This window comes from Phaethon aethereus (assembly GCF_964289735.1).
Source record: "Phaethon aethereus genome assembly, chromosome: 1".
Lineage (NCBI taxonomy): Eukaryota > Metazoa > Chordata > Aves > Phaethontiformes > Phaethontidae > Phaethon > Phaethon aethereus.
The window spans coordinates 194,503,667-194,525,090 of NC_138575.1; the positions used below are offsets into that span (position 1 = coordinate 194,503,667).

General features: G+C 38.6%; 1 protein-coding gene across 1 annotated transcript in view; it reads left to right on the forward strand.

Moving 5' to 3' along the window:
* Positions 1-21,424, forward strand: part of TRPC4 (transient receptor potential cation channel subfamily C member 4) — a gene marked incomplete at both ends in the record, with an annotated part of 106,034 nt that overhangs the window by 79,477 nt on the left and 5,133 nt on the right. Inside the window, 4 exons of the mRNA XM_082005727.1 lie at positions 8,534-8,847; positions 11,101-11,296; positions 13,054-13,248; positions 21,332-21,373. Of these exons, the coding sequence (XP_081861853.1) occupies positions 8,534-8,847; positions 11,101-11,296; positions 13,054-13,248; positions 21,332-21,373 (747 nt within the window). The remainder of the gene's footprint in view (positions 1-8,533; positions 8,848-11,100; positions 11,297-13,053; positions 13,249-21,331; positions 21,374-21,424) is intronic.

The window sequence follows — 21,424 nt, forward strand, 5'->3', positions numbered from 1 at the left end:
TTAATTAAATTAGCCATCTTCAAACTTTTTTTCTGCATTTGGAGGTTCTCAGGCTTAGCAATGCAAGAGATGAATGATTTTCTTATTGAATCTTCTGCAGCTATGACAAGAAGCTAGACCAGGATAAGAGCAAACAAAACATTGTGATTTATTTGGTTTTTTTCTTGGCCCAGACAATCTTTTGTTATTTGATCCTGAATAGTCATACTGTCATTTTCTTGGAAAAGGAAAATCATTGGTAATATTTAAAAATGTTTGCACAAAATTATGTTTTGTGTTAGTCCTTGCCCATTTTTCAGTAACAAATTACTGCCCCTAAGACAATTTTGTGCACCATAAAAAACTTCTGGACAGGACTACAAGAAAAATATTTACTCAAAATGAGGAGGGGAAAAAAAAGCTGAAGAGCAAGATTTTAATTTTGTTTTGAAAATGTATAAGTGCAACATGAAAAAGTAAAACTGAAGGGGATAAAATGGTCACTTGAGGCTGGGTATGTTCATATTCTTATCCTTTTCGTGGACTTTTTATGAATAGTTTTATATTCCCACTGCTTGAATTATCTTCCAGCAAAACAGACCTTTTTTCCAAAGCCATGGAACATGTTTCATTTTGTATGTATTCAACATGAATCCATAATATGATAGAAATTCCTCACAAAATGCAGTATTTTCATCCAAAAAATGGTCTCAAACACAAGGAATCCACATCTGAACAGAAATGAAAGCATTTCTTAGTATCTGTTATGGAGCTCTTATCACATCCAAGTAAAGATAACAAGCCCATTTTTACTGGTCGCTGTGATCAGCGTTGTATTTCAGCTGTTTCGGGTTCCCTGCCATCACCTACCCTGTGTGCATGGAAAGAGCTTCTCTTCTGCCAAGATCCTTTTGGCTGGGAAAAGAGGAGACAGGCATCAAGTAGCTGGTTACAGCTCCCTATCCTCAAACAGCAGCTGTTCCTGCTGCAGCCCTTCCATGAGTATAGAGGAACATGGGAACCTCTAATTTGTATCATCTTGTGCCTACTCACAAGGGTCTGCATGTCAGCCGATCAGGGGCAGGGATGAGCAAAGACCCGTGATCTGTTGACACACCGGCCTCCTCCCGTGACAAAAGGTTTCTGGCATGTCGGCTTTCTGGCTGCAAACCTTTGGAAGTCTTCTCACTCAAAGAAATTTGGAGCTCTTGCCTAGAAGAGCAAGATGCTTGGAAGTGTGAGGAGAGCTGTCGTTGAAACCCTATGAAATGCCTTTTTACACACGAGGATGCCTTATCATAAAGCGACTGGAAAATAAATAGTCATTTCACTGTGCATGTAAGAAAGGGAGCAGTCCACTAAAATGCATGTTTCCAAAGCGTTGGAGATGGTCAATTATTCACTTTCAAATAATATTAATTAGAAGACATTATAATCCTTTCATCTTCCAGACAGCTTTTGCTTACGGTAATCAAACTCCAAGGTGACAGTATCTGGGATAATGTGCACCCATTACTCTCCAAATTAGTGCTTGCATGCCAGTCATAATCAACACAGTGCATAAAGCACTATCTTTGGTTCTGCGGCTATTTTTTTTTTACTGCAGGTACAATGTTGCTCCCAAATTCCTTTTGTTCCTTAAAAGAGCCTCAGTTGTGCTAAGGAATTGAAACACGTGATGATGTAATCAATGGAGTAATGCAAATGTAACAATACACAGTCACACTTCCTTCAAATACCTACAACAGGGTTCTCTACCTCTGTGCCAACTGAGATTGAGAGGATGCCAAATTTAACCAGTATGTTTTATAAAGCTTTTATTTTCATTTTCTAAATCTTCCAAGGTAGGTTTTTCTAAAATACAGCTTTTCTCTGTTTATTGAATCAAATCTACAGACTAGTTTTCTTACATGTTTTCTACATTTTATGCATCAGCTCAAGCCACCTAAGAAAACATTTTAACCAAGTCCCTTGAATAAAATTATGTGAGTGCCCTCATACTACTCTCCTCTGTGATAGATGCTCCCAGAGAAAAATGTAGTGTTTATTGCCCATTTCAGGCTCTCTGACAGATACAGTAGTTAAGCAGACAGATATTATTTACAGCAGCTGATGGGATAGTGTAAAATACACCAAAAGTGTAATTTCAGGATGAGACAACTGCTAAGACAACTCAAAGTTATCAATTTCATTGCCAGTATTCGAATAAAATGAATACTTCTTACATTTTTCAAAGGAAAATGCTTTTTGTCTCTGTTTATCAACACATAAGGTCTTTTTAAACTATGGAGTATATCCAGTGAAAATGCTCTCTCCCCAGTAAATAATGTGATTATAGATAGTGCATTGTCACATGATTTTAAGCAACACATCTGTTTTGATGGAGGGTTATAAATACAAATAGAAGTCATTATGCTCTAAGAAAAATTTATAAGTTCTTTTTATGTTTTTTGAAGGTAATTTATTTTGTACCTATGCATAAAGTTAGGTGCAATGCCAAGTTATATACAGACCCTGCTTACTTGATCTTAAATATTTGTTAACCCTGAGCATTGGACCCAGTGCTGCTTGTTTCCAACTCTGCTAGAGATTTCTGCGAGTTCACGTTAATGATTATGTATCTCAGCCACTGACATGAAAAGCTACTAGGGAAACAGGTTCAAGACAAGAACTCTGAAAAGTAACTAAAAATACATCATTTGTCTCCATATTTACTGGCTTAATGATCACTGTGTCAGATCTTCTCTGTTCAGTAGTAAATAAGATGATATTTCTCTTCTGCCACCAGTTCTGCAGAAGCTAACATCATCTTCTTATATGTTTCCATTGTAAAATGGTTTTGATTGATATTTCACCAGATTCACAGAAAAAATGTCCATTTACATAGGAATATTAACCCCACTTCCCCCTGAATAATTATAGGCTTAATTTGTCAATGCAATCACTGCTTTGAAGCTCTTTGCTAGACCACTCCCTCCACTCTTCCTACTTATGCTCTGAAATTTAGCATAATGAATGCAAAGATTGGGACATACATTTTAAAATAGGAACAGTGCACAGATCCTTTCAGAAAAGGATTTAAAGTTCTTTTCCTGAAGTGGGTATTACTTAACATTTCTTTTCATTATCAGAAAAAAGGAGTTCACATTTGACCAAGATGCAACAGCCAATTAAACATTCAGGTAGCCTGATCTATATGTCTGTTTGATCTCTCTTGGTGATTACCTGAGATCTACAGTTCATGACTTTTGTCCTCATGGGACAACAGTGATCGCTCAGCTTTTTTTCTCACAAATGGTTCTGTTAATGGATTTGCATTTCAGTTCCTTTGAGTAAGGATCAAGAATTGCTCTTGTATTCCCTGGATGACATTGCACAATCATCATATATGTGCCTTGAAACTCTACTGTTTATACACTGCTCAATTTGTTTTCTGCTCTTTTTAATTTTCTGTTGCTGTGCTATGTATATTTCCTTCAACCAACAAGCCAATGATAGGTATTATTTAATCATGTCAAATGTTGTTTGGCTTTGTTACATGTCAAAAGGTTTTATTTGCATTTGAAGTGGGGACAGAAATTCATCAGGGTCACAAAATTCTAGAAGAAAGACTGCAAAGTATCAATGTCGTGATTTACAACAAGCTCAACATTGCTGTATTTGCTCCTACCATTTTCCATTCCCTAGAAAAATAACCATGTATTTATTCTATATAGAACAGAAGAACATCAACAAGCATGAGCGAGAGAACAAATACTTCATCTCTTCATGATTTGGGTTGTTTGGTCCTAAAATACGGTTTATTTTTTTTTTCATATTTTCATTGTTTCTGGTTTTAATATGCCTAGTCTTTTTGCTCCTCTGGTTTCCTTTCCTTTTCATACATGTGCTTCTTTGTTCTCCTGGTTCATCTTTGATATTTCTGGATCTCTATTCAGCATCTTCTAGTTAGTGGAACCAGTAGGGTTTTTTTGTCAGAGCCCTCTTATAGTCATGATTTTCTTTATATAATTTGCTGTCTTCTTTCAGCTAGTGTATTTCACAGATAATTTCCAGACTTAATTTTGAGGTCTTCACCTTTCTCACTGTTTTTCAGCCAAATATTTCCAGTCTCCTAAATCATGTCTCTTCAAAACTAAAATAACAGCCCACACTCTCTGCTTACAACCATGAGACCTTTTGCATTGTATCCACACATGCAGGAAGCACTTGAGTCTAAAAAAAGCCAGAGTCAGTTAAGCTGAAATAACACAGTTTTGCCATTGATTTCCCTTTTACAAATAAGAGGTCATTTGATCTTTTATTTGCATAGCAAGTCAATAACACCAAGGGATATGTTATTTTGTTAGACTGGCATGTGTTGAAACTGACTGTTTGAACACAACAGTTTTACATCTCAATCCAGAACATCATGGATAAAGTCCTTTCTTCTCACCTTTCTCCTTAACTTCATCTCTTCTAGAAAACGTGACATTGGATTCATCTTCTCAGACTACAGCTATAAGATAGGCTTTCCCTTACCCTTGGACTAGACGACCTTAAAGGTCCATTCCAACCCGAAGATTCTATAATTCTATGATTCTAATAATCAATGAGGAGAAACAGAAAGTTAAAGAGCAACCCATCTGACCTGTTTGGGTCATCTGTTTTCCTACTATAGAAATGCTCATTTTTCTTTGCTGACTGTAAAAGGAGGTGACAGAGAGCTCAGACTGATTAGTTTGATTTAATCCTTGCTTTCTTACTATATCATATCCTAACTTTATTTGGTGTCCTGTAGTTCCATGCTTTTCTCAGAAGGGTATTTCCTTAGATTTTTCTTTCTTATTATTTTCTCTTTTCTTTTTTTTCCTTCTGCTTGTTTAACTTCCTTGGAACCTGATACTACTTGCCTTCACCTAAAATATGTCTGCAGTTGGATGCTTTTGATTCTCTACCAAAACCTCCATCTCTTCCTAGTTTCAAATTTCTTCAATTTTTTTCATTAATATATTTTACCTTATTCCCCCAGCACACCTTGGGTACTTTTCCTTAATCTGAGCATCTGCTGCAAAAAGCAACCTTTGCTTGTACTGACAACTGTTCCTAGTTATTTAATAGGTCCAAGTTTTCACACACCAGGGTTCTAAAGTGCCATCAGAATTCACAGTAATAGACTGTACAATATTATTCAATGAAAAACATTATAGTAAACATGCTGAGGAGTTCTCACCTCTCTTTTCTCAATAAACATTGAAAATTTTTTATTCTTCATTTTCTTCTTGCTTTTATCTCTTAGCTGGTGTTTCTGATAACTCAGTTCTGTTTTCTACTGACTGTTACTTCTTCACTGATCTTGAACCAATCAGAATCGGACTGAAGGGCAAAAGTGGATGAGGCAGAATAGCATCTTTCTTGAAGCTACGATATCAAATGCAGTAAGATATGATTTTACAACATGATCATTAGGGGAGAGGATAGACTAATGAAGAGAGTACTGACTATGACTCCAGTAGGTCTGGATTTAATTCCCTAGTCTGTAGAGAACAAATATCACTGGTGGTTGAAATGTTCTTAACTCTTCAATGGACAATAATAGTCTCCAATTCGGCAGTTCTCAGCCACAAAAACACAAGACTGTTAGATGCTATGGTTGCTTCTATATGAGCAAATAAAACTGTGCGAGGCTGCTTCCAACCTAAACTATTCTATGATTGCTCTCAGGCACTGTGACTGTCTCACCTGCAATACCAGTTGGTTAGAGCATGCCTGACATGGTGGGGTCCTGTGCCAACTGGCACTGTCCAAAACAATGCCCAGTTACCATCTGCAATCTGAATGACAGAATCACAGAATCATAGAGTGGTCATCTAGAGACAAATAGAAGGTCTGAGAGGGTGGTCAGGCATTGGAACAGGCTGCCCAGGGAGGTGGTGGAGTCGCCATCTCTGGAAGTGTTCAAAAAACGTGTGGATGTGGCACTTCAGGACATGGTTTAGGGGACATGGTGGTGCTGGATTAATGGTTGGACTTGATGATCTTAAAGGTCCTTTCCAACCTAGTGATTCTGGGATTCTGTCATCTAGTCCAAACCCCGGCCATGAGCACCTTTACATCTTCAACTAGATCACATTGCTCAGAGCCCCGTCCAACCTGACCTGGACTGTTTCAAGGGATGGGGCATCTACCACCTCTCTGGGCAACCTGTGCCAGTGGTTTACCAACGTCAGTGTGAAAAATTTCTTCCTTATATTGAGTCGAAATCTGCCCTCTTTTAGTTTAAAACCAGTACACCTTGTCCTATCACAACAGGCCCTGATAAGAAGTCTGTCCTCATCTTTCTTATAGGCTGCCTTTAAGTACTGGAAGGCTGCAATAAGGTCTCCCCAGAGCCTTCTCTTCTCCAGGCTGAACAACCCCAGCTGTCTCAGCTTGTCCTCAGAGGAAAGTTGTTCCATCCCTCGGATCATTTTGGTGGTCCTCCTCTGGACCCGCTCCAACAGGTCCATGTCTTTCCTGTGCTGAGGGCTCCAGAGCTGGATGCAGGACTCCAGGTGGGGTCTCACCAGAGCACAGCAGAGGGGCAGAATCACCTCCCTCAACCTGCTGGCCACGTTTGTTTTGATGCAGCCCAGGAGACAGTTGGCCTCCTGGGCTCTGAGCGCACATTGCTAGCTCATGTTTGGCTTTCCATCCATCAGTATCCCCCAAGTCCTTCTCGGCAGGGCTGTTCTCAATCCCTTCATCCCCCAGCCCGTACTGATACCAAGGCTTGCTGCAACCCAGGTACAGGACCCAGGGCATTTGGCCTTGTTGAACCTCATGACATTCGCATGGGCCCATTCCTCCATCTTGTCCAGGTCCCTCTGGATGGCATCCCATCCCTCAGGCATGTCAACCACACCACTCAGCTTGGTGTCATCTGCAAACTTACTGAGGGTGTACTCGATCCCACTGTATATGTCATTGATAAAGATATTAAACAGTACTGGTCACAGTACAGACCCCTGAGGGACACCACTCATCACCGGTCTCCACCTTGTCATTGAGCCGTTGACCACTACCCTCTGGATGCAACTATCCAGTCAATTCCTCATCCACCCAACAGTCCACCTATCAAATCTATATCTCTCCAGTTTAGACAGAAGGATGTTGTGGGGAACCGCATCAAGGCTTTACAGAATTCCAGATAGATGACATCCGTAGCTCTTCCCTTGTCTACTGATGTGGTCAATCCATCATATAAGACCACTAGTTTGATCAGGCAGGACTTACCCTTGATGAAGCCATGCTGACAGTCTCACATCATGTGCCTGTCTTCCATGTGCCTTAGCATAGCTTCTAGGAGGTTCTGCTCCATGACCTTCCCAGGCACAGAAGTGAGGCAGACAGGTCAGTACTTCCCAGGGTCCTCCTTGCTAGCCTTTTTAAAAATGGGTGCAATGTTTCTCTTTTTCCCATCTCCAAGGACTTCACCTGACTGCCATGACTTTTCAGATATCATGGAGAGTGGCTTGGCAACTACGTTAGCCAATTTCTTCAGGATTCTGGAATGCATCTCATTGGTCCTGTAGACTTCTATGGGTTTAGGTGGTCTCAAGTCACCTTGAGAGCAGTCACTTTCTTTTGAGAATGAGCATGGTGCGGAAATGCTGTGATGCATGTCCATGTTGTTTCATCTGGCCCCAGTGATACAGAGAAGTCCCTTTCCTTACTACTGATGGCATACTCAGCAGCCCTGAAAGATGCATTTGGGTGGCCTAGAGTAGATAAATACAGACCACACCATAGTCCCTCTTTGAAATCTGCTTCATGTTGTATTATCTCATGGTTTGAGAGTGCTTCATAACAGATTCTGTCCTCTGATACATTTGGTAAAACAGATTAGTGAGACCCAATAAATAATAATGAGTCTGCCACAGTAGTTAAGCCTCAGTTCAAAGTAACACCTTTCATCTTCAAGAAATTTTTTGGTAGAGCTGGAACAGTAAAAAGTCATAGTTCCAGGGATCAGACTCTTTGATAATGAGATACACAAGCAGTTTCCCATGGTTCATTAATAAACAGCTTTTTCATCATTGGTCTTGTGTTAGTGATTAAGCGATATACTTATCCCTTGATTAAATGTTTTCTTCCAACTTGCTCAAGTTTTCATGCTTCTATCCATCATTATCATATCTGCACAGTTCTGCAAAGAACTAATTTACCTGATTTTACAGCTGAAAGTTTCTGTAATTGTAAAACCCAGGTGTTCAAAAACTCTTCCTTTTACTCCCAGTCATAATTGTTAGAATTTATTGCTTTTGCTACTGTGAAAATTATAACCAAATGCAAAACAGGCAAAAGACTAGAAAGCATAGACCACCCTACAGCTAAAAATGAAGGACGAACACCTGGGTATTGCCCATTTTTTATTTTGCTAAAACAAAAAAAATTGTTCTGAAGATGTTGCTTTCCAATAGATGCTTAGTTTTATTGTGCTATCTGCAAATTAGCTGAACAGCTTATAAAGAAACTGACATATTTGTTTATTCAGTAAACAAGGAGTAATTTCTTCCCTTCTGCTTGTTTTCAGTACAGTGGGTTAGTTCCACGGGAGAGCTGGGACATGTGGCATCCAACCCTGGTGGCTGAGGCTCTGTTTGCAATTGCAAACATCTTTAGCTCCCTGCGCTTGATCTCATTATTCACTGCAAATTCTCACCTGGGACCTCTGCAGATATCTCTAGGAAGAATGTTGTTGGACATTTTGAAGTTTCTCTTCATATACTGCCTTGTGCTGCTAGCTTTTGCAAATGGGTTGAACCAGCTGTACTTCTACTATGAGACAAATGAACCCGGCAACTGCAAAGGAATACGATGTGAAAAGCAGAATAATGCATTTTCAACGTAAGTGGCTGATCTATTTCTATCCTTCCCCTCTGCCCCCAACATTTTAATCACTTAGATGTTGTTTACAGGAAAGAGGCTGTCTGTTTTCTGTTGGTATTACAGTGGTGTCCTGACAGACACATCTAAAGTTACCCTAATAAAAAAAATGAATATTAACATTATATCACTCTGTTAATAATGTTCATCCCATACCACAGTGAAGTCTGTACAATTCAAGATATCTCAAAAGGTAAAAAGGTCATGAGGATGGGGAGATAATATGAGATTAGAAAGTACCTAGTTAGAATCAATGGAAAAAAGTCACAGATCAGATCTTACTTATCCAGGCAGCTGCCACTCTGCATTTCTTCCATGTCTACTTGTGGGCATTAAATAAGTTTGATGTTCGAAAACATGAAGATTCCTTGTAGATGAGCCAGACAAAAACATTCAGTCCAGACTTTTACTGACCCTGAGTCTACTCCACACAATCAAATAATGTAATCTAATTTCTGTTTTAAAGTTTATTTTCTTTCACTTAAAAATCAATTTTATTTCACTCTGTTCTGTAGTTCCTCTATAGTACCAAAACACTACCAAATGAATGCTAATTCTCTACCTCATCTTTCAACTTCCAATCTGAATCAAACTCCTGCTATAAATACCTGTTCCCTATTAGCTTCTATGAATCATATCTAGACTGTTTTTAAAATATGTTTATTACCAATGGCTTCCCTCTCAAAGTACGTAATTTTATAAAAATAACACCTTTTATATCATCTTAATCAAGTAACTTTGCTCAGGCACAGCATATTTGTCTTGCATATTAATAACATCTTATGCAGGTCTAAACTTTGTGTGATCTGAACAGAAAGCACAGGGAAATTTTTCAGAGCTGAACATTGAGGGATGCAATATTATTCACCTGTGGAATACTGGGGACTACTGGTACTAGTGCCAGAAGATGGTGTCAAGGCAAACTGAGATGCCTTATGAGCCTTTTCTGCTACTTAGAGCAGGGCAGAATAGTTGTTGTTCAATTTGTGCTCAGACAGGTGTAAATCATAGAAGAGACTCCAGAGCAGTACTTTACCATTCATATACACTGTATTACAGTAGCAGAGAGACAGGACCTCCAGTTTCTATGAATAAAAGCGTACTGCCCTCTCGGGTATCTCTGTAGGACAGCACTGTACTGGGTCTCATGACAAAGTTATGTTTGGCAGATGAAACCGCATGGTGGGGAAAGGGGCTGAAGGGTTAAGTTTTGCCCAATTTTGGACAGTGGGTCCCAGCATGCAGGACTGCCCAGGGTGGTACAAGTCCCCACAGTTCAGCAGCCTCCCTGCTCCAGGTGCAGTGGGGATGTTGGCACACACATCCTGTCCAGGTAACCTGCTTCTGGTGTCAGGGTGAAGGAGCAGGAGAGAGGCCATGGGAAAAACTCGCTCCACAATTAATCTCAAGATACGGGACCAGACAAGCAGAAAATTTAGCTCCAAACTTTTCAGGAGCAACTGGGCTAACGCAGGGCCCATGCTTATGACTATAGTGTAACTGAACATTGTATGAAAGTGAAATTATGTCAATCTATCTAATCACAGAGAATTTTTTTAAAGCTGGTTATTGTTGTTTAGCTTCCTAGCTGTTGTCCCAAACTTCTCTAAGGAAATATATCATGTAGTTATAAAAACACAAGTTTCATTTGATAGATGCATTTTTGTCTTTTTAACGTCTCCATTCTTTGTAAAGCAAAACATATGCTAATGATAGTAGTGTCCTCCCAATTATACAACTCCTCTTATCTCAATGGCTCTCAACACAAACTAGAAATTGCATAAACTGACAACACCAAGTAGGAATGAGGATATCATAACTGTTTTACCATCTCAGTGAAACACAATCACTGAGTTACTGTTGAATCCTTGTTCTACCCTCCACAGTCAAGGCAAAGGGTCAAAATACTTCAAAGACAGATGTCCAAAATAAGATCTCTAAAACTGTATTTATCCCTCAGAGGTTTGAACAAAATCAACCTTTTAGTCACAGGCTTATTTATACATTAAGTATTGTATATCTAGAGGGTCAGATTTGAAAAGTTACATCATTGTTTCCCTAGAAAGATATTCCATATATTTTGCCTATACTGTGATAAGTATCATTCATCTCAATCAAGTCAAGGACTTTTGTGTGTTTGGGGAAAAACTGAATAATTTGAAAAGAACATGTACAGTTATTTAACAGCTATTCCTTTCCGGTTTTGTTTTTCAGATTATTTGAAACACTGCAGTCATTATTCTGGTCTATATTTGGACTCATCAATCTCTATGTGACCAATGTGAAAGCAAGGCATGAATTTACTGAATTTGTGGGGGCCACCATGTTTGGTACCTACAATGTAATCTCTCTGGTTGTTCTACTCAACATGCTAATAGCCATGATGAATAATTCTTACCAACTTATTGCTGTAAGTTGTTCCTTATCCTTAGATCATTTATAATATATACCTTCTCTGCTCCTACATCCCATTTTTCTAGCAGTACATCTTTTTTACAGACAGGATATTTGGACAAATTCTGATTCCTTCTAATTCTTTTGCACTGTTCTGGAAAGACGCAGAAACCAGACCCCAGCTGGACTGGGCAGAGGGGAATTTTCTCACAATTCTGAATGGAAGAGAGGTGGCCCTGCTGCAGAAGTCCAGCTTGTGGGTTGAGAAGGGCATGGGTAGAGAAGGGTATCCTGAAGCTGCTGGCAAGTGACATGGGCTACAGCCCAGCCCAAGCTGCACTGTGCAGGATCTCTCCCGACAAGATACTCTGACAATTGTTCTGTCGCTGCTTTATTTTTAATATGTTATATTTATTACATTTTAAACGGTTGTTATTTTTGGATTTTTATATAGCATGAATATACAGTTAATAGAAATTGGATGCCCATGTTTCATGGACAATTTTGGACCCATTAGCAATTCAAACAAAAGGTCATGATTTCTCATTCAGCAGCATCCTGTTTTCTCCTTTAATGAAGATTGTCTTTATCATTATCAGAGCTATTGGCTTATTTTTATTTCTCAGCTGTCTATTAAGGAGCCTAATAAAAATAAACACTGATTCATCATATGGTAATTCAAATATGATCATGCAGAAAGTAAACAAAGAAAAGAAAGCTTTACAGTCTTAAGATTTTAAAATGTGCCTAATGTGGAAATCTTTCTAATCTGGAAATTACAAGTTTTTACACAAAAAAGAAGTGCTGACCACATGTGTTTATATAACACAATATCACAACATACTAGCATTCATCAAAACTCAGACTGAAGATAGTATACTTTTCCTGCTACAACTTCTAAATTACTGGTTTGATTACTGTATATCTGGCTAAATATTAAAGACTAGGGCTATAGACCTGTAGTTTATGTTTTTGGCTACTATGTTTGTTATCGAAATCTAATATTAGTGATTTAAACTTCATGTTCAGCTGCTAGGATTTAGCAATCTTTCCATGACTTCAGTTTTGATTTGTTTCAAACTTTCAAAAATTATACAACATTATATACAATCCAAAAGAAATAAAAATTCAAATTAAAAAAACCACAAAAAACCACAACCACAACCTATTCCAAATATATAGTTCTGAAGTAGGAGGAAAAAAAGATACACTACTCAACATTTTTAAGTAGCGTTATGATTTGTTGGATAACCTATTTATGGGTATCTGGGGCTGGCAATTACTCAGAGGGTGCATGAGACTTACAGACTTGTTGAAGCTGCTACACATCAGAGTAATTGGAGTGATCCATGTGGAATAATGGTGAGCTGCTATTATAACAAAACATCTCTTCCAGAAGTGTAGCATTTTTCTGCTTGTAATTATCCTTGTAATTAACACAGAGGATGCAAAACATTTTGATGTTCAGGATTGTAGATTTTTCCAAAATGTATAAGAAGTCTCAGTCCATACTACAAAATCTTTGTGACACATGTATTAGAAAAAATCCTTTTCTTGGTTTTTAAATCAAAATTATTGATGGTTTCCTAAAGGGGGGAAAAAAAAAGGCTTAGCTTTGCTTTTTGTTAAAGACCTTCTGTCAAAAGAAGATGTCAGTATTTTAACAAGAAAATTCATTAGTATTTCAGGGTTGTTTTCAGATTTTAGTAAAGGTTTGTTTCACTTCCTTAATTACAGCAACATTTGTGCTGGTGTTGTGTTTCTTGTGTGCAGGATCATGCAGACATTGAGTGGAAATTTGCTCGAACAAAACTCTGGATGAGTTACTTTGAAGAAGGAGGAACTCTGCCCACTCCTTTTAATGTTATACCAAGCCCGAAGTCTCTCTGGTATCTGATCAAATGGTTATGGAGACATCTTTGCAAGAAAAAAATTAGAAGAAAGCCTGAAAGTTTTGGAACAATAGGGGTAAGTCCTATGTTTTAGTCTGTCTGTAGTCCTCCTCTTTGTGATATAGATTAGTCTTTCTCAGCCTTACAGAGCATCTGAACTGTCAAATAACGTGCTTATGAGTTAGAGAGTAATTCTAGTAGAAAATGTGGGGTTTTCTAATTCATGTGACTGTATTTGACTGAAGAGAAAGCGTCATCATATTCCTGTGCAATGACAAACATGAACCATGACTGTGCCTCACTACAAGTAGTGCAAGAAAGATTAAAAGCAATACAAATACGAGAGATCAAATGTGTATACTTGTCTACTAATCCTGGAAGTGTGGTTGATGATCTTTAGCTCAGGTGCCACCGTTCAAGTATCATTGACATATCATGAACCACAGACTCATGTGTAAAGTATTCATCATAGGATACTCTGTCTCTCTCTCTCCCCCTCTGTGTCTTTCTGTCTCTACGTGTAATGAATGGGCTTACCATAAAAGCATTCTTACCAAAAACTGTTCCCATTAAACAAAACATTTTGAGAGGTAAAAGCATTTACTTGGAATTGCTTACTTGCATTTACAGGTAGAGTTATTTCCAAGTCACATTGGTACACTATTCTAATAGTGCTGAGTAGCAGTGAAATTTCTAGAAAACAAAAGAGGGAAAGACACACAAGGGGAGCAAGAATAGTCCTGCACCTGGATTTAGCAGATGCCTGTGTAATATCTCAGCCAGAGACTTTCTCTGGTAGCTGCAGTGGGTAAAGTAGATTTGAATTTGTCCCTCCTAGCTTTATCCAGTTGAGATACCTCAGTCAGCCGCACAGTTTTTCTATGTTGTCAGAGGAAATATCCAGGCAACAGCCTAACCCACCAACAACTACATCTCTCTAGTTATGTTTTCTTTATTTCCCACAGAGACCAATTTAGTACCTCAGTAACTAGCCTGCATTTAACCAACTCCAACATAAAGAAAACTATTGTGGGTAAAATGTGGATAATGGCACTTTCCCTATACCATAGGGATTTGGTGAATATAAATGTTTTCAAGTCTGTTAGGAACTCAGATAGCAAAGCATTAGGTGAAAATATGAGAGTGTCATGTGTGGGTAAGGGGAAGAAGAAACAGTTATATTCCTTATGCTGTTGACCCCAGTAGTAAAACTTCCATTCATTTCAAAGAATCTAGGGGAGACAATACAATTCTTTGCTGGACCATTACTCTATCAACCTTTTCTTTGTATTTCTTCCCAGTTTCTTTTGAAGTGAGTAAATAGGATAAGCTTTTCCTACATATTCTCCTGTCATATCCTGGCATTCAGTTTAATCACCAGATATATTTGGAGAAACAATTTCACAGGGGTGTACAGGTATATGATAAAGAGGAAGAGTGACATATAAAACTAATTCACAAGTCTTGTCCTCTTTGTGGAAAGCTTCTATCAGGCTTATTGCAATATCCTCATCTTCTTGACCCTTATCTACACTATGAAAGCAAAATATGCTTCGTTTACCTGTCACACTTGTAGATAGGAAAGAAACAGCCAGAAAAGGAAGCTCATAAGCATGAGGATGACATTGTAACAAACCAGTAATAGACTACAAGAAAGAAACACTGAAAAAAACCCGCATTAAAATTATATTAGAAAGTCAGTGAAGAGAAAAAAACAGTGATTCAGATAGAAATAAAAATAGAAGACATGAACTAGCGTGAATGGTGAAGGTTTTCAAGAATAAAACATCACTGTGTAACCTTGCAAAGGAAAGAAGTAAATGCAGACAGCAACAGGGGAAAAAACTGTGAAGTTTTGTTAGAAAGAGAAAATCAAGACAGTGATGTACTTATGTGTGTGGGAGAGTGGGCAATGCTTCTAGGCATTTGTTAAACATTTGGTAGGGATGATTAGCTAGTGTAAACTGATAGAGTGATATTAAAATTAATGGAGTGATGCCAATATAGCAAATATAGTATAGCAGCTGAGGATCTAGGTTTGGTTAACACAATATCCCTGTTTCACTGAGACAGATCCAGAATACCCTTATACATCCCAGCAAAACCTTCAGGACAATATCTCCCGTCAGTCTTTCCTTCCAGGATAAGGGATTTTTTTCCTTTTTTTTCCCTTTCAAACTGCAGCTGTGGGAGTAAACTCATTCCTGGCTCAGTGGAATAATAAAGAAAAAGACAGCTCTCAGCTCTATGCTGAATGGCATGGTAAGGAAGGGGATTCAAAGAGATCACCCCCTGGTTCCTGTGGCTACCTCATGCTGGGGTACATAAATACCACCAGAAATGAGTGCAGCAGCTTGGGTTTTGGAAAACTGGTGCAGCAAGGGTCAAAGGGCAGGGAGTATATAGACAGAGCAGGTCAGGAATTCTTCCAAATAGAATTTTTTTTTTTTTTTTAATGAAAAAAATACAAAATCCTTAAACCCCAAACTTTTCCATTAATATTTACCAGTTTCAGAGAAGCTTTTGTTGGGAAAGACTTTTCACCTTCAGGATGGAATTTCTGTTTGGAGAGAGAAGGGCCATGTGCGAAATAGAGCAAATAGCTTGGGCTAAGGGAGACCCAGGTTCACTTCTCTTCTCCAGTGGATATTTCATTATTTAACCCAAGCAGAACAGCTCTCACAGGAGAAATCTCCATCTCAAAATCATTAAGACCCTTGGGTGAAAGAAGCTGTCTTGGGAGAACAGAAAAGAAGGAGCTGAATCTGGCTGCCTTATGATTTGAATGTGAACCACTAATTACTGAACTGTGTGAGGAGGACATAAGTGAGGGAGAGATGTAGGACATTTTTGGTTAATTTCTGTAAAGTAAGTTTAAAAAAAAATTCTTTGATGAGGGAAAGTGGCAATCCCAAAGCCTGTCAGCCAGTAGGGCTATATCCATCGCTGTTCTCCACTACAGAATAGATACTTAGCTGCAAGTATAGCTGAAACCCTTCTGAAGCAGAGGGCTCACCAGCAGAGCCATCAAGGCAACAAGACTTCCAGCTGCCTGGAAAAAGTGAGTGGCTGTGGCTGACCAGGCAGTTTCAGCCCAAACACTTGGGCATCTCATAAAACTGCAAAGTTCTTCAACTAGCTCCTCAGCTATAACAGAAGCCCCATTAGGGCTATCTGAATTTGGAATGTTTTGCCATTTCTAGGCCCATTTATGCACCCAAGCCCCGAAGTGGGATAAGATGTGGGTATGCGCTATGTGCTCTGATTTCTGCATTAGGAAAATACGTCCATACCCATCAAAGTGTGGGAGCCACTATTCATTCCAGCAGTTAGGTCTACACACAGGTTGGTAAACCAGATGCTGTTAACTGTTTTTTCCCCAAGAGGTTAAGCCATCAGAGAACAAATGGGCACACCATGGTGATGTCACAGTTTGTCCCGAGGGAATGCGCTGCCTTCTGGTTTTGAAAAACTTATTCCCATCACCCACAGCTCAGCCTTGGTTTCCCAGAACTTCCTCAATTATCCCAACAAACTGCACCACAAATTAAGTTGAGAACCTCTATGCCCTTTCAACCAAAGGGAAATGAAGAGTTTTCTCTGCCTTCTCTTTGGGGATCTCAGATGACAGCTCTCTGACTCCAGCTCACTGGAATCTCCCCTGTAATAACTCTGGCCTCAGAGCTACAAGATAAGCTTTGTTTGGACCTACTTTTCACTGAGAACTGCATTATGAACTCTGATTCCTTCCCTATGATCAGTACTGGGGGAAAAAACATTCTTACATTGGCTATATGGATGTATGGATGCCATGTTGTCTGTAAGGCAGAACTCAGATTTCAAAGCATTTTATTTTGAAACCTCTAAAAGCTAACTCTCTTATTAGGATGCTCTAATCAGCAGTGATGTACTACGGAGTTTTCCAGTAGAAAAAGCAATAGCGTGCACCCAGAGGCTGAGTCAGTGCTAGAGGATACAAAACAGACAATAAACAGAATGGAGCTGGCTTGTTAAAGCCAGCATTTTTCAAGGATCAGGCATGATATCTGCATAAGAAACCTTAATACCAAAAAGCCAGGAATCACGAGCTGGGAATGAATCAAGGATGTACTAAATGTGTCACCAACAATCGACTATAAAGATATATATATATATACGTGTACACTTAGAAGTTCATTACATGAAGGCAGAACCTGTAAAGAAAGGGTTCAGGGTCAGGATAGTTTAGAGCAGATATGCTAATGAAAGGATTTATCTGGCTTATATGAAGAAGAAAAATGTCAGTAGAAATAAGTATGGCATGGTTGCTTGCGAGGACCATCTGCAGTGCTGCTTATGACAAAGTTATCATGGCAAAGAACAGAGTCTGCAGGCGAGTGAGATGCTGCTTAAGAGAGCTAATTGATTTGTTTCTCCTTGTATATCAATTCCATGGTTCTACCATCCTTTGTTGCACTGGGACAGCTGAGGCAGTGGGTGGTGGAGTCAAGGGGAGCTTTTTCAAGAGATAGGTTTTTTCTCCAAAGCAACGCGCTGCCCAGCCACGCTCATGGCAGTTTCTCCAGCCACAGCTACAGCTGAAGGAAGGCCAGGATGCTTACATGTGATTTACTAGTACTTCAGCTCTGCTATTAATCAGACAGAGATCTTCTACCTTTCAGATTTCAGCACATTGTTATTTTCTGTCATTTTGACACATCCCAGGTATGCAGCATTGTCTTTAGCTATTATCACAAAGCATCTCCTACACTTAAAACTCTAAAATAACAGTGTGCGCTGCTTTTTATATATATATAGCTGTATATATAGCTGTTCTGTTAACTTTGTCAGCTCACCTTTGCAAAAGTCAGATTAGTAATGTAATTCTATTGATTAGTTTTCCTGACTGCCCAAGGTCTTTGGATGTCAAGGCTAATCCTGTTGGCGATCTGAAATCCATTGCTATTTCAAAAAAGAAGAGATGTAAGAAAAGAAACCCCAATCCCACTGGAATAAATTGTACTGTTTTCCTCAAATTACATTCCACTTTATGTCTGATCAGTTGCCAAAGTGTTTTAACTACAATTTTAAGTATTTCAGAGGAGAAAATGGACAAAAGGATTGTCAGGGATATCTCCAGGTGTTTGGGGTTTTTTTTGTGTGCATCTGATGTTTAAATAAATGGTTAGCACTTTCCTAGCTATCCAGCTTTTTATGCCATTTTCCCAAGCAGCCTACATGATTATTATCATTTGTCAGAGAAAATCTCCTTTGCCCTTCTCCTATTCTTTTTTCTCCAAGTGGAAAATGATGCAACTCCTAAGTCAATATAAGCTCTTTGTATTTTGTCTGTAATGTGTGTTATTGAAAGTTGAGTGAAGGAATAACACCTTCCACCTGGAATAGAAATCAGTAATCTGGAGTGTCTGCTGAATAACCAAGGACCATCTCATGGGAAAACCTCTTTGTCAACACAGATGAATTCTTATCTTTTTTATGGGATGCTTCTACTCAAGGTCAGGAATATATCTCATGACTTCAGATGATCTTTACATTTTCTGGACCTTTATCACTAAGCAGTTTGAGGTCAAATGCAGGCATTAAACTTGAATTCCTACTTTATTTAAGTTATAATTTTGATAAAACACTTCAAAAGAAGTAATTTAACATTATCAAACTTTGGCTGCTAAAGAGATTTTTCTTCCAAATAATGCAAACTACTAGGAATGGCATAAGCAGGAAGACCAAAATAATTATCACTACTAGTAGAACCGCTATTAAAGCTTCCTAAAAGATATTAGTGCTCCCTTTGAAAAGTGATAAACTATTCTCTTCAATTTCATGATCTCATACAAAATTGTCAACAGAACAGTGTTACTTCTCCTGTTGCTGTTTTTAGTCAGATTTAACTTTTATCCCTTTGTCAGCCATACTTTTTAACAATTCTTCATGCACGAAGCACAGCAGTTACTTGAAACAAATTTTGAACAACCACAAATTAGACTATTACCAGGTAGAGAAAAGCAGGCTGGCTGAGAACTAAATAAGGACAATATGAGTGTTAATGTCATTTTATCTATAATGAATAGCTTGATTTTCAGATGTGTTTAGGCAAAGATTCATTCTCCTTCCTTAAGGAATCAAAAGACAATTATGAACTGGAAACTGAATCTGAACATTTAAACAGGAGGTAGAGAACTGATGGCAGTAATAACTTTGATATGTTGTGTGTATGCATAATTCCCTGTGCAGTATATATGTGTCTGTGTATGAAAACACAACATTAAATGCATTTTCTTTCAGCTTTGCAGTGGTATGGATTCAAAACAATTGTTAAGTGCAGTAGAATTGTTCTGGACATGTTACTACACAAATAAATTTGTTTACATAGTCATCCCAAATTAACTTGTTGATGTTGCATTGAGTGGAAAAGCCACAGCCTCTGTTTCTAGGAGTTTCAGAATCACTTGCAAAAAAAAAGATAAAACTTATTTAGCTATTTCTTGTTATGGGTACAGAATTAAACCTATTAATTTCTTTCACATTTCACTGTAAAATAAAGCAGAGCAGACAGTAACTGCAGAAAGTATTCAGTGAGACAAGAATCAGCATTTGTTTTATTTATAGAAGTTATTAGCTTTACCTGAACTGAAGTGCATTTCAATTACACCTTAAAGTGTTTTTCCCTTCACTTGTGAGTCAGATCTGTTGCTGCGAGCTCTCTTAGCCACGGACTCCCTTAGTGCTCTCTCCTCGGGAATGAAACATCTCCATCGTGTGTTCAACTGCAAAAAGCAGATTTTTTTTTTTCTAAAACCTGGTTAAAGACGGGTGGTGGGAGGGTGTCTGCCTCCCCACGGCTGCCTTGCCCATCCTTCCACCCTTAATCACAAGGAATTTCCACCTTCTCTTTGGACGAGGCATAGATACAGAAACACAATCTGGAAAAACCCTGAAGACAAGATGTTTAGGTGTAAAGTTCTACCCCACAGTGGCTGTTCAGAGAGATTAGGAAATAACGATATTCCCCTTTCTATTATTTTTTACCAAGCCCAACCACACAGCTCCTGCATCTCTCAAACTAATTACAAAGAAGAAATCAACCTTAAAGTGTAAACTGATTCCGAGTACAGGGAAAGTGTTAATCATAAATTGCCAATCAGTTTCATGTAAAAGAAGATGACAAAATACCTTACTGTGCCTGCATTATTATGCAACCAAGGTCAACTTTAACAAGTCCGTTGGATGTCCTTTTATCCTGTTTTAAGATGCTGTAAGTGTTCTGTTTCGTAGAAATACAATCAGTGGTCAGACACCTTCTTTTCTCACCAGCAGCAGATCTAAGAACCCAAGTTAAAATTATAAATCTTTCTCTCACCAGTCAGGGATAATTAAGGCAGACAATAGAGGGATGTGACTCAGTATGCTATTGAGGACAACAGTAATTCAAGGACTAATTCAGGCCTTTTTTTCCCCCATCTTCTTCTGGACAGCCCTTAGATAGGGCAGTAAAATCTAATGCAATATTTGCTTGAACCCTGTATCATACTTTCAACCTACCACACTTCTTTTTGCTGTTCCTCTTCAGAGTTACTATCCCCCTTACCCTCCTTCCTTCTTAACACCAAACTCTGCATTGCAAGCTAAATTTCTTTCATACCCCTCTCTGTGACTGAGTGTTTTTAACAGAAAACTAAGCAGCAATTTTTTTCTTTAATATGGTTTTATAGTGCAGTTTTTGGTTAGCTCTATCTTAAATGAGACACTAGGAGCCGTAGCAAGTGTCTGCTAACACCATGCTTATGTCAAGCTTTTCTCAATTCAGTAAAATACACTTCAGTCTGTGCAAGTAAGTGGCACAATCACATTGTTCCCCATCTATCAATCACAGATCAGCAAATCTGGGACTCTGCAAGTGGAGACCTGGCTGCCCCACCACATCCATGCCAATGCTGGAACAACAGCACGTTGGTGAAAATGTAGAAAATCCACTTTGCCTTCCCAATAACAATATTCTCTCTTCTGTAAAGCTAATGACAGGCTTTGCTCCAACAGACTTTGAACCATTTCTTTCAGCTTGCTAGATACCAGATATCGCACAGACCCGCTGTTTTGCTATGCTGTAACTTTTTTACCGCCAGACAGGGATTCATGTATTTTTGTTCTTTTCTTTTTTTCAGAGGCGTGCAGCTGACAATCTGAGAAGACATCACCAATACCAGGTATAGGCCCATGTTTATTTTTGGGGGCAATTATTTTTCTATGCCTTCAAA